The 12,788-nt window shown below is 52.8% G+C and overlaps 1 protein-coding gene across 1 annotated transcript in view; it reads right to left on the bottom strand.

Moving 5' to 3' along the window:
- Positions 1-12,788, bottom strand: part of PRKCB (protein kinase C beta) — a gene marked incomplete at its 5' end in the record, with an annotated part of 88,107 nt that overhangs the window by 20,176 nt on the left and 55,143 nt on the right. The window contains 5 exons of the mRNA XM_083872573.1: positions 966-1,139; positions 4,930-5,076; positions 6,940-7,036; positions 7,735-7,869; positions 8,249-8,405. Of these exons, the coding sequence (XP_083728699.1) occupies positions 966-1,139; positions 4,930-5,076; positions 6,940-7,036; positions 7,735-7,869; positions 8,249-8,405 (710 nt within the window). The remainder of the gene's footprint in view (positions 1-965; positions 1,140-4,929; positions 5,077-6,939; positions 7,037-7,734; positions 7,870-8,248; positions 8,406-12,788) is intronic.

Below are 12,788 nucleotides of genomic sequence, written 5' to 3'. Positions count from 1 at the left end.
TTTGGGCCAGCCTTTGATAATACACCCTGCTATACATTTTGATTACATTACAAATACGATTACTATTAAGCTACTATAGGTCTGCCAGGAATAATCCTGAGCTGACTCACTTCAGATGCTGGGGAGATGCTGTGTGAAATAGCTGCTCCTGCCACATTCTGATTGCTGTGCTGCAAAGCCGGGGCCGCAGGCTTTAAATACACTCAATGTGTTTGGTAAATGAAATTTCTGGGGTAATATTAAAATGTAATCCTCCTGGAAAGCATTGTCATCGTTCTAAAGGACTCTGCTGATTCCTACCAACGTGTACCTGGACATTCTCATTCACAGGCTGCTCCAGGGCCGGGCAGGGATGGTGTTAAAGGTCTCCTGTCCCCCTCTCCACTCCTGACTCACACAAACCCAATCACACACCCGTGGAAAAGTGGATTTCTTGCAGTTTGGATTGGGTTTCTCCCTTTGCTCAGGGCTTTGATCAGAGGGATGAGTCCTGGGAACAAGTGCAGCACTTTGCTGTTGAACCAAAAGGGACGTTGTGGGCTGGGGGCAGCTGAGGAGCTGGGAAATCACCTCTAATGTCAGTAGCAGCTCCCTGGTGAACACATCTCAGGTTGCAACTATTGTACATTACACTTCCATGTCACACAGCTACATCTTGGCCCTGGAGGCCCTTTTGCTGGTGAACTGGAGAAGGTGTGAGGCTGCCAAGGCACAATTGCTTTGGCAAGTGCAGTGATGTACAGAGAACATAAAATCTTGGAACGGTTTGGGTTGGAAGGGACCCTAAAGCCCATCCAGTGCCACTGCCTCCCATGGCAGGGACACCTTCCACTGTCCCAGGCTGCTCCAATGTCCAGACTGGCCTTGGGCACCACCCCAATCCATTTTCCAAAGTGTCAGGCTCCCAGTGCTCAGGGTCCCCAGCTCACCATGGCCCTTGGACTAGCTGTGGCCCCAGCCCTTACCATGGTCTGGAAGCAGGAGTGGAGCTGGGTCAGGAAGGGAGGCTTCCCTGAGAGAGCTAGGACACGTTTTTCCACCATGGTGCACTCCACATCATCATCCTGGATAACCACATCCTTCTTGAGGATCTTCACAGCGTAGAGCTCGTCTGTGCCCTTCCTCTCTGCCAGCATCACCTGCATGAGGGACAGGACATGTGTGATCTTTGAGGTCTCTTCCAACCCAAGGCATTCCCTGTTTCTGTGCCTGCACCTCTGCCCTCCCTGGTGGTTCTGCCCAAACAGAACTGCTTTGGTTCATTGCCTCCATTTATCACCATTTGACACAAGCTGAGCTTTACAAGGCACCACACCCAGGTGCTAAAACCAGAGCTAATTTTTAGGTGATAAAAGCAGAAGTGCTTTGGCTGCTCAAAATTGGTGGAAAAGAAGTAGTAACCACCCCAGGAACATATTTTGATGGAAAATTAAACCTGTTACCTCAGTGTAAGAGCATTACATGCAATATCAGTTATATACAGACCTGCCTTGCCATCCACAACCCTGTCAGAGGAAAGTTAACTACAGCAGGAGCCTCTGAGCCTGGCATCTGCTTCTGCCCTGAAGGGACCTTGCTGAGGATGTGGCTCCCACTCTGCTCTGCAGTGACAGCAGAACTTGGCTAGGGTACCCTGATAAAGGCAAAAAGTGCTCCAGGCCATCCATGGCTGTGAACGGTTCAGGAAGCAGCTCCCCAGTGACAGGGTAGCCCTAAGCACAGCTGAGCCAGCTGAGAACCAGCTGGGGGACAGCCAGGGGATGGGCAGGAGGGCAGGCTGGAAACCACCTTGTGCTGCACTCCTGAGCACATCTGGGCTGGATTCCCCTCTCCTGGATTACAGAATCCTTCAGGATGGAAAAGACCCCCTGGGTGACTGAGCCCCACCTGTGCCCAATGCCCACCTTATCCCCAGCCCTGTCACATCCAGGCCTACCTTGGACACCTCCAGGGATGGGGACTCCAAACCTCCCTGGGCAGCCCCTTGCCAGGGCCTGACCCCCCTTTCCAGGAAGAAATTCCTCCTGATATCTTTATCCTGATGTCTGAAGGTGTTCAAATACCAAAGATCCAAACAGCCAAGTGCCCCTGGCACAGCCCAGAGCCCGGGATGGGTGACAGGGGAGCAGGGACCAGCCTGGCCCATGCCCTGCCCTCCTGCCACATTTCACAGCCAGAGCAGAGCAAAGGTTATCCACAGCCCAGAGAACTCTCCCACTGAGCTGGAATGTTGGAACCCTGGGCAATGAGAATTTCAGACTTTCTGTGCTGACAGGCACTGACCTCCAAGAAAACACTGCATTGGACCTGAGGCCGTGGAAAAGGCTTCCAAAATTAAATAATAGGATTGGGATTATGGGTGTGCATTTAAATAAAAGTCTGTAGTATCATATAGTAGAAAAACTTAGAGTTCAAGGTTTTAGAATATACTAATACGTACATAAAGCAAGATGAAGGGTTTAGGGCATAGGCCAGTCCTTCTTTTTCACCTTCTTCCTCATGGGTCCAAGCAGTATTTTATAATTGGATTAAAACCTCTACATTGTCAGCCACAGGTGTTTGGTTATTAGGTTAAAAGTAAAAATAATTTAAGTGTGATTTCTTAATTAGACAGTTTATCATCAAAAGGCCTTGTAGAGAGAGAGATGGCTCCATTTTTAGTTTGTTAGCTTGAATTGCTATAAAACTCACAGTTTGTCAGACTGTAATAGATAAAAATTAATAAACATGTCCAAACAAAAAATATCGTCTCACTCATTTAATCCCAACTCTAGGAAAAAAAAAAAACAAAACAAAACAAAACAAAAAAAAAAAAAAAAAAAACAAAAAAACAAACAAACACCAAACAAACAAAAACTCACTACACTGGAACCCAGAAGTGGAGCGGCCAAAGGCTCCGCCCTGCTCAGCAAAACAACACAAACCCCAAAAGCCTGACAGCTCGAGAGCACGACAGATTGATTAGCTGCAAAAATATGAGCAAGCCACCTAATTTCCCTTCCCTCTATTTATAATACAGCCCAGCCAAGCCAGGGTGGGCTGTGCCAAGAGCTGCCTCCCTCCCTGGGAGTGTCTCCCTGCCTGTGCCAGCCCGTGGAGCTACCACCAGCCACAGCCACAGGGACCCCAGAGCACCAGGGACATCCACAGGTGTGTTCTGGAGCTGAACACACCAAGCCAGGGCCACACAGCCCCAAGCCTCCCCTTTTCCAAGGCATTTTCCACCCCCTGAAGCTGCCTGGCTCGGGGGACCTCCATCTGCCAGCGCACTCGCTGGGAAGCAGATTGCATTCTTTTTTAACTTTTTATTGGTGCAGAAAAAAAAAAGGCTGATATTTAACTTGATTTATTCCTGTAATATAGAGTATTTGTTTGGGAATGCTCCAGAATAAGAACTGGAGATAATTCTGAACACAGAGAAAGCAAGTTTGTCAAACTGCACTGAGGCCAGCGTTGGTACTCCTGACCCTGGAGAGCGGAGTGTGGGGAGAGCAAAACACTGAGCACTGAACCTGAGGTGCTGATGCCAAAGGGTTAAAAGAGACAGACAGAGGCTCACTAAAATTAGCCAGATTGCAGTCCAAGAGCTCTCCCAGCCAGCAGGGACTATCAGGAGGGAGGCTGGCAGCAGGCAGGCAGGCACAGGAGCAGGTGCCAGCCCAGGGGAGGGAAGGACACAGTGCCAGCCTGGGAAGATGGCAATGCCATGGACACAGCGAGCTGCTGGGCACACCAGGGGCTGGGGAGCTGCGGGAACTGTTCTCCCTGCTCCAGGCACCTCTGCCTGCCTCCTCCCGAACATCTGGCACCTCTGGCGAGCACAGGAAGCGGGGACAGAGCGGCGGCACCTGGGTGTCCCCGTGCCGGGACGCCGGGGCAGCAGGGATGCCTGGGGAGGTGCAGGCACACGTGAGGGCGAGGCTGCATCCACCCGGAGAAACCAACGTGCTGTTTTAATTAGCGCTAATTAGCATATTTATAACATTCTGTTCCAGGGAACAGTTTCTGTCACACATTCCCTTATATAAGCCAGAGCCGACTGAGGAGTTTGCTAATGTTGCTCAAATTTAAGGGGAGAAGGCGGCGGGGGACACGGCACAGCCACGGAGCCTCCAGATGCCAGGCACTGGGTTTGGAAGGGATGAGGTGTCGGGAGGGAGGGGAGAGAGGACATTTCTGTGTGACAGCAGCACGGGCACGAGGCACGGGGCGTTCCTGCACCCCAGGGCTGATGCTCTGGGGGCTGGGGACAGTCGGGACCTCCCCATTCCCTGCCTGTCACAAATGCTTCCATGGATCTCTGAGCTCTCCACCTCTGCAGAGGGAGCAAATGCTCATAGCTGGACCTCACAACGCTCCAGTGCCAGCAGAAAGCTGAGGAAAGAAGGGATGCTCCTGTTGCACCCCTGTGCTCAGGGGAGCATCCCTGCACACCCTCCTCATCTCCACTACCTGCCCGAGCAGTGGGCCTGCAGACACAGCAATAATCTCTGCAATTAAAGCAATTCACTGATGAGGGTGGGGCTGGGCCAGCCATCACAGCAGCAAACGCTGCACCCACCTCCTGCAGGGCTACAGCGTTCCCTGGAGCACTGGGATCCCGAATGGAAACCAAGAGAGTTGGCAAGACCCAAGAAAAATGAGGGCTCCAAGTCACATAATTATCAGGAGAATGAAATTCTGTTACCGCTCACCACGGCTCTGGGAAGTTAATTAACATGCTCCCATATATTTGTAAAGAAGAAAACCCCAACCAAATAAAACAGAGCTTTAAATACACAGCTCATCCCCTGCTTCTCAAAAGGATGGATTTTGTGGTGGCCTCATTGACACCTCTGGTGTTCCCTGCCTGGGGAAGCCAAGCTGGGCTCCCAGTCACCACCAGCAGTCACCAGTGTGCCTGCAAACAGCGCCGAGGGGGAGCCTCACCTTCCCAAAGCTTCCTTTTCCCAGCACCATCAGGAAGTTGAAATCCGAGAGCTTCATCCGGTCCCGGCTGCCGTTGTTGTCCAGTTTGGAAATGGCATTTCTTGTCTTCTCATCCGCGGCCTTGGAGCCGGTTCCAATCTTGGCTCTCTGCAAAGGTGGGGATGAGCAGGGAGGAAGAGAACACATGGCTGATGGGGCAGGGAGAATGGGCATTACAAACCCAATGGGTGTTCCCAAAATCCCACCTCAGCAGCTCTTTCCCATCTCAAAACCCACCCTGAGCTTTGGGAGCCTTTTCCATGGGCGTGTTGGGGACAGCACCAAGAAAGGCACTGGAGAAGTCACCAGCCCTGGCACACGGCACTGCTCACCTCATTAACCTCTGCCAGAGCGACTGGGAATCACCTCTGTCCGTGGTCACCCCTCTGCTCGTGCCAGCAGGACACAGCAGCCTGTCTTGCTACCCTACACCACATCCAGGTCATCCAAAGCATGGGAAAGAGGCCTAAATAAGCTCTTTTGGGGCAAAAACTGGCTTCTGTCTCTTACCTCGCCAGAAAAACAGGGGTGAATATAAATATATTAGGGTAAAATGTGGGATTTTTTTATCCAGCTCCACATCCATTACTGCCCTATGGTCCCTTCCATTTGAGATATTCTGTGACTGTATCTGAGACTGGAGGGAAGCACAGAGGAAGCCACAAATACATTTGGAACAGTCCAGAACAGACAGCCCCTCCAAAGAGACAGACAGCCTCTCGTGCACCCCCAGAGAGACAGACAGACAGACAGACAGACAGACAGCCCCTCCTGCACCCCACAGACAGACAATACCCTCCTGCCCCCCTGGCCATCACAGCTGCTCATTGAGGACCCTCATTTCAAAGCCCCCCATTTTTAAACACCAGACCCCAGCAGTGCCCCGGTGCCTCCTCCCCAGGCCAGGGGCTGATGTGCTGTTCCTCCTCCCGTAAAAGCTCTCTCACAATTTATTCCCTTTTAATTTCCAGAAATGTGTGGCAGTGTGAGGCCTGTGCCGAGCTCAGCCTAGCGTGAAATTCCATTAACCCGATCCCGGCGGTTCAATTTGGCTGCTGCTGGCAGCCCCTCCAGACAGCACCTCACGGGGAATCCACAGCTCCTGCTGCTGCTAATTGCTTCTCACAAGGCTCTCCAGGCTGCAGAATTCCCCACTCAAGGTCACCTGCAGCACCTCTGAGCCTCAGAACAGCTCCTCCACTGCAGACCTGAGGAAAGGGGTCTGGGGTTTTCTCACATCACTGGTGTGACCACGGCTGTGCCCCAGCACACCCCACTCCTCACTCCCAGCCCCAGCAGAGCCACGGCTCAGCTGGAAGGGGATTCCCTGCCTAAGACACCCAGTCCCTCCACGGGAGGAGTGGGGAACACACAGCAAGGTGGGGGCACAGGTGTGCTCTGGCTCCTCTGGACAAACTCATCATCTGACTGCCCAGACCATCTTACCACCACTGGAACATCATGGAATACAATAAAAGCCAGTTGTTAGTTCTTTGTACAGCCAAAAACCATTGGTTGTAGCCAACCTTTGTATTGGAACTTTCTTTCCTTGGATATGCAGGAAAGTTGTGTATAAATAAATAAAAAAGGAAGGAGAACAGGAGCTGACTCTCCAGTCTCTGCTACAATTACAGAGTTCATGCTGAGAACCATAAGGGCAACTCTCTTATTTCTGTATGGCTCATTGCATGTGAGTCTCCAGATGCACCACACTCATTCCCAGGGTTCTGTGGAGACTTCAGCTACACTGAAAAATGGCAAATTTCTGCTAATTCAGCAATGTCTGCATCAATCATTCAGCAAGAACTTCCATGGCTTATTAAGTAGTAAATAGACATATCTCCCTGGGGCCTCTTTGGGGACCTGGACCCTGCTCCACATTCCCTGCACTGCCAGGGAAAGGTCCCCTTGCCAAGGGCACGGCAGGCAGGCAGCGAGGAAAACCCCTGAGTGCAAGAAAAAACCATTCACCTCAAACTTCTGCCTCAGTTCCTCGTTTCCTTCCTCTCCCTCGGGAGGCACCGGGACATTGAAATACTCGCCCTCCTCCTGGCTGAGCAGCTTGAACCTGGAGGGACAGAGAGGACACAGGTCAGGGGCTACAGGGAGGGAGGAGCTCACCTCTGCTCCAGCACAGCACCCAGGAGATCCTTCCCCAGGCCAGGAGAACCCCCAAACCACCCTCAGTGGCTGGAGGGATGTCTCTGGGTCCCTCGCTGTTCTGGGGACCCACCCAGTCTGGAGAGAGCATCCAGTGCCTGCAGTGGTGGGCACACAGAGCCCTGGTGCGGCTCCCAAACCAATCCTGACCCCAAACCCACAGACAAGCTCGTGTTTCTCGTGGCAGCCACAGGCACAGGGTGGGCAAACCCCCTTCCTTCAGCTGCCCTACGAGGACAGCACATGGCAGGTGCTGGCACTGCCCACCCCGAGCACACAGACAGGATGCTCCTCCAAAGGAGGGGAAAATCTCAAGCAGCAATTATCAGAAATCATGGAAATGCCACTCAGATCCCAGGAGTTTCACCCTGCTGGGGGCACAACCAGTCTGTGCTGGACACCCAGACACTGCCCTGGCACCCCTGGGTGCCACACACACACCCCCTAATGGCACCTGTGACCCTCAGCAGCTCCAGAGGTGGAGCAGAACCTTCCATGGAGCTGGAGCAGGTGTTGCTGGCAGGTCTGAGGGGCTGCCACATTCCCATCTACAAACACCCTGTGCTGCTGTGTGTCCACGGTGCTCATAAAACATTCACATCTCACCATCCATCCACTCCTGATTTCTGCAGCTCAGAGATCCCAAAGGACAAGGAGCCCATGAAATCGTTCCTGCTGGTCAGATCCCAGTCCCAGATCTCCACTGACAACCGCCTGTCTTTGTCTGCCTCCTTCAGCTGGCTGGAAGAGAGGAAGGGAGAAGGGTGGGTTTTATCCTGGCAGCTGCTCCCACACCCCTGTGTCCCCCCATGCCCCACAAGGACACGGCTGCCAAGGGTAGGGATGGTCCTCAAGGCCTGTTGAGGTCTCCAATATTTAATTTCCAAGGCACACCCGATTCCCACAGAGAGCACAGAGTTCCTGCCCTGACACACTGCTCTGAGAGGGGTCAGGGCAGGGGTTTGAGGGCCTCTGTGTCACTTACAGAACAAAAAGAATCATTTCTCAGTTGAATCAGCTCAATTCCTCTGAATAATTAAATCAGAGCAAATAAAGTCACATTAATTCTTGGTGGCGAGGAAATTCACTTTACAAATTTAAATGTTTTCCTTGTACTTACAATTTGAATGTCTCATTCCACTCAGGATTCAGGGAGCACTTGATAGTTTTGGTCTTCTGTTTGCTTTCATTTTTGGGGTCAGGGATTAGTTTAAGCTTCACATAGGGATCTGACAAGCCATTAGGGTCCATAGGAACTAGGTTTTTAGCATCTCTTACTGGGGAAGAGAAAAAGGATTAAATTCAGTATTCCAGCTATAAAAATACCCAACAACTGACAACTTCCCTGCATGCCAAGAGTAAGTGTGAAAATAGTGATTAAAAGCAGAATTAAACTGGATCTGTGCAGACATGGGCATTACATGAGGAACGACATAATTAACGCCGAGCAAACGCGGCTCTCGTGGATGGGGGAGGCTGCAGGGTCGACTCAGGAGATTATTTTTACTTTCTGACAGGCTGATTTGTTGTTTGCTCTCGGTTTTAAGCAGTTTAAAGCTGATTTGTTTCCTCTTGCCCCTTGGGGAGCAGAATTGCACTGACTGGTGGCAGCCTGGGGATGGAGCTTTCCTCAAGGAGTGGGAACAGTGACCTAAGGGTGGGAGGAGGAGCACAAAGGCACCACAGCAGCGGCCACATCCAGCACCCAGCTCCCCCCTGGAGCCCCTGGGGGCTGGGGATGCCCATGGGCACCATCACTTGCCCACTGGGCAGCATCACCCGGGCTCTGGGGCCAGCATCTCCTCCGGGAAGCAGGAGCAGAGCGGGAAGAGCAAACCTGAGGTGACTCAGCTGCTTCTAATTGGATTGCAGCTTGGACAAATTAAATACAGCCAGGCTGAGCTGAGTCTCTTTGCCCAGATTAAGTCCAAAAGGGTCTGTCTGCCAGGGGAAGGATCTTATCTTCCCCCCAGGCTGAGCAGAGATGTCAGAGATGGGAAGGCCGATGCACCGGGATGGAGCTGAGCCATAACCTGGGGGAAAGCTGTGGGCAGGAAGGACAGAGCACAGCCCCCTCCCCAGGTCTGCACAGGGATCAGGCACAGAGGGTTCTGGCAGGCTGGGAACAGCCTGAAATCCCAACAGCTCTGCTGTGAGGCTCACGGGGGGGCTCAGCCTCATCCCCTCATCCCACGAGGAGGAAAGGAGGAAGGGAGAGCTCCAGATGTGTATGCAGCACCACAGGAGGTCAGAAGATACCTTCAGGATCAGAAGAGTAAAACCAATTCCCCTGTTCCCAGCCCACCAGTAAGGAATTTCTGACCAGATTGGGAACTGGAGACTTTTGAAAAGCAAATTAACGCCCCAAAACCTGCCAACTATGGCTGTCCTGCCCCATTTCCAGCTCCACGGAATCGAACTCGTAGGCAAAATCCAACTCTGCATTTATAAACGAGCTCATTTATCAAATGTGACAGCCCTGACAGCAGCCTGTGAGACAGGGAGAGGTGTGAGCCTGCCGGGAGGTGCTGCCTGCCCCATCCATCCGTCCCCATCCCGGTGCTCCCGGGGCCGGTGGGAGGCAGCTGCAGCAGCCACAGCCCCTCTGGCAGTGGGGACAGAATGACATCATTCCTGACAGTGACATGAGTGACCTCGCCAGGGATGCTGTCATGGAGTCATCTCGAGTGGTTTGGGTTGGAAGGGAGCCTAAAGCCAGTGTCACCACTCCAAGGCTCCCTGTGCACCCCCGGTGCTGTGACTGGATTGGGAATGATGCTCTCAGTGCCCTGCTGAACCTGGGCCTCTCCACACGCCCCTCCACGAGCTCTTCCTGTCTCTTATCACCTTCCTGCCTTTCAAATGATCATGAGAAGGTGTTTTCAGTGCCCCTGCCCACCTGCAGCTCCTGTGGGAGCCTCAGGAAAAAGGGGACAGCCCATGGCCAGTCCCAGGACCAGGCACCAATGGCAGCACCAGGACAGGGGAGGAGGATGGTCCTCACTGCTGACCTCACCCTGCTCCTGCCCCAGGGCCAGCAGAAACACCCCCATGTGAGCAGCAGAAGGAGCCCAGGGCTGGCAGAGGCTCTGGGCTGTCACACGGCCGGTGTCCCCTCACGGGGAGGAGACACGGAATGATGTCACACAGAACCGGCTCTGCCCCGGGTTTCACTGTCCCAGCACAGCACAACATCCCTGGAGACTAATGAACAACCCTCTGTTGTTTATCAGGCTGCCCTTGGCTTCTTTAAGGAACAGGAGAAGCCGTTCCTGGCCCTCGAAGTTAATCAGTTTATGCCCTGAAGCATGAGATTTGATTACCTCACGTTATTATCTCAGCGTGCAGACCTCAAAATTTCATTAATGGGAATAATTTTATCTATTCATTTAAAAAACCCCAAATGCTTCTGCTTGACCTTAAGAAACTTCCTGACTTTTCAAGCAGAAATCAACAATTAAGTGAAGGAAAATAAGAACCTGGAGCGGCACAGCAGCGATACCTCACGGCAGGGGAGATGTGCTCCTCGCCAACATTGATGGCAGTTATTTGACAGTTAAATTTGATGTAAAATAGTTTTACATCTCTCATATCCTGACAATTTTGTGCATCATTAAGAAGCAGTAACATCATTATTAACAGCGATGAGTAAGGATATTATGATCCTATTTAAAGCAAGTCCTAAATCACTCTGGGCACCAAGTGTGGCCAAGGAGATGCCACTGAGGGCTCAGGCTGTGGTCAGGATGAGATGTTGGCGAGTCCTGGACATCTCTGGAAGGAAGAGGTTCAGGGGGACAGTGCTGGCAGTGCCCTCCCCCTGCACACAATCCCCATGGCACTGGGGATGTGAGGAGATGTCACCCACTGTGTCTTGCAGGGCCAGGGCAGGCACAGCTGGGTGAGTGATACTCAAGTAATTTATTCTGCAGAGTTTGCAATGGCTTCTCAATAATGGTTCAGACATCTCTGGATTACTCTGGCAGCCGTGGCTGGGAAGAGACACCCACATCCCCCGTGGAAAACCCGGGAAGCAGCCCCAGTCTGCCACACAGCCAGAGCACAGAGGTCACAGCCAGGAGCTCCCTGAGAGCAGGGCAAGGCCCTTCCCGGGGTTTCAAGGGAAGGCAAGACTGATACTCTGAATAAACAAACCCCAGCAAGAGATTTCCTGAATCCGCCACACGGGGCTCCCTTTGATGTGAAATTAAAAAGAAGCCTGCAACAAACCCACTCCTGCTCCTCTCCAGGCAGCTCCCATGGGCTCTCACATCCTGCCCCCTCATGTTCTGCTTCCCACTGCCCTCCAAAGGACAGGCCACTGGCACAGGCTGCCCAGGGAAATAGTGGCTGTCACAGCCCTGGAAGGGTTCAAGGGCTTGGAGCAGCCTGGTCTCATGGGAAGTGTCCCTGCCCATGGCAAGGCCTTGGAGTTGGATGGTCTTTAAAACAAACCATCTCAGGATTCTATGGATCTGTGGAAAACCCTTCCAAAGCCTGGCTCCCTGCAAGGTCAGAGCTCCACTCCCTCAATTCCAGCCCATCACCTCTGCTGGCCTCTATTCCATAGCTCTTCCACAGATGGGATTTTGGAGAGGGGAGGGCTCTCAGGCTGACCTGCAGCACTCATCATCCTCCTCCTCTCTGCAGCAGCAGCAACATCCCCGGGCAGGAGCAGCCCCATCCCAGCCAGCGCTCACATTAACACCCTCGTGAGTTAAAACATTTAATTAATGCTCTGATAGGAATACATTTGCACACACCGGTACAATGGAAAAGGCACAGGACTCATTACGGCTGCATCTGCCTGGGCCGGTGATTATTAATTAATGCACTTCCAGCTCGTTTATCTAATCAACATAATTGGTTTCGGTTTTGGTCACTGTTTTCCCTCATCAGGCCGGTGAATGGGGGAGCTCCGGTGCTGCAGGTGCTGCCAGGAGCCCCGGGGGGCTCAGCTGGGACACAAAGGACATTCCCCAGGAACAGCAGGGAACTGGAGCTGGTGCTGCCAGGAGCACAGGTCACCCTCTGCTCCGCACACACAGACACGGCCAAAGGCCACACTGGGGATTCCCCACTGCCCCACACCCCCTGACCCCACAGCACAAACCCTCTTGATCCCTTTCTGGCTTTGTGCCTCTCAGACCTCCTCCCTTTACCCCAGCGCTGCCTGGGGGGAGATGCAGCAGCAGTGGGATGCTCTGACAGGACAGACAAACCCCCAGTGGAATATGAGGCTCTGGAGAGGAGCCCTCAGCACAGCTCCCAGCCTGGAGCAGCCGCGCCTTTAATGCACTCTCAGCCCTGCATTTGCCAGGCTCAAATATTCATGGCCCTTAATACGACAGGCTCAGCATAATCTGCACGGGGAGCTTTGCTGTTAGGGAAGGAGAACTGCTCAGTGCCTCGGTGCCACGTTAATTTGCTGTGATTTCCTGCTTTATCCCACAGCCTTCTCCCACTAATAAGACACTTGATCAAAGCCCAGAGCAGGACAGGGACTGTGAAGGTGCATTTGCTCCTGTCCCACAGCAGGCAGGCAGTGCCCTGCCCAATGTCTGTCTGTCTGTCCGTCTGTCTGTCTGCACCAGGGCCTCACAGACACATCCCACATCCTAAATATTGGGCAAGAATTCCTCCCAGGGGAGGCCCTGGCA

Source organism: Zosterops lateralis, assembly GCF_965231275.1.
Source record: "Zosterops lateralis genome assembly, chromosome: 15".
In the NCBI taxonomy this organism is placed as follows: domain Eukaryota; kingdom Metazoa; phylum Chordata; class Aves; order Passeriformes; family Zosteropidae; genus Zosterops; species Zosterops lateralis.
Note: the sequence above shows the minus strand (reverse complement) of the source record. Positions and strands in the feature narration are given on the sequence as shown.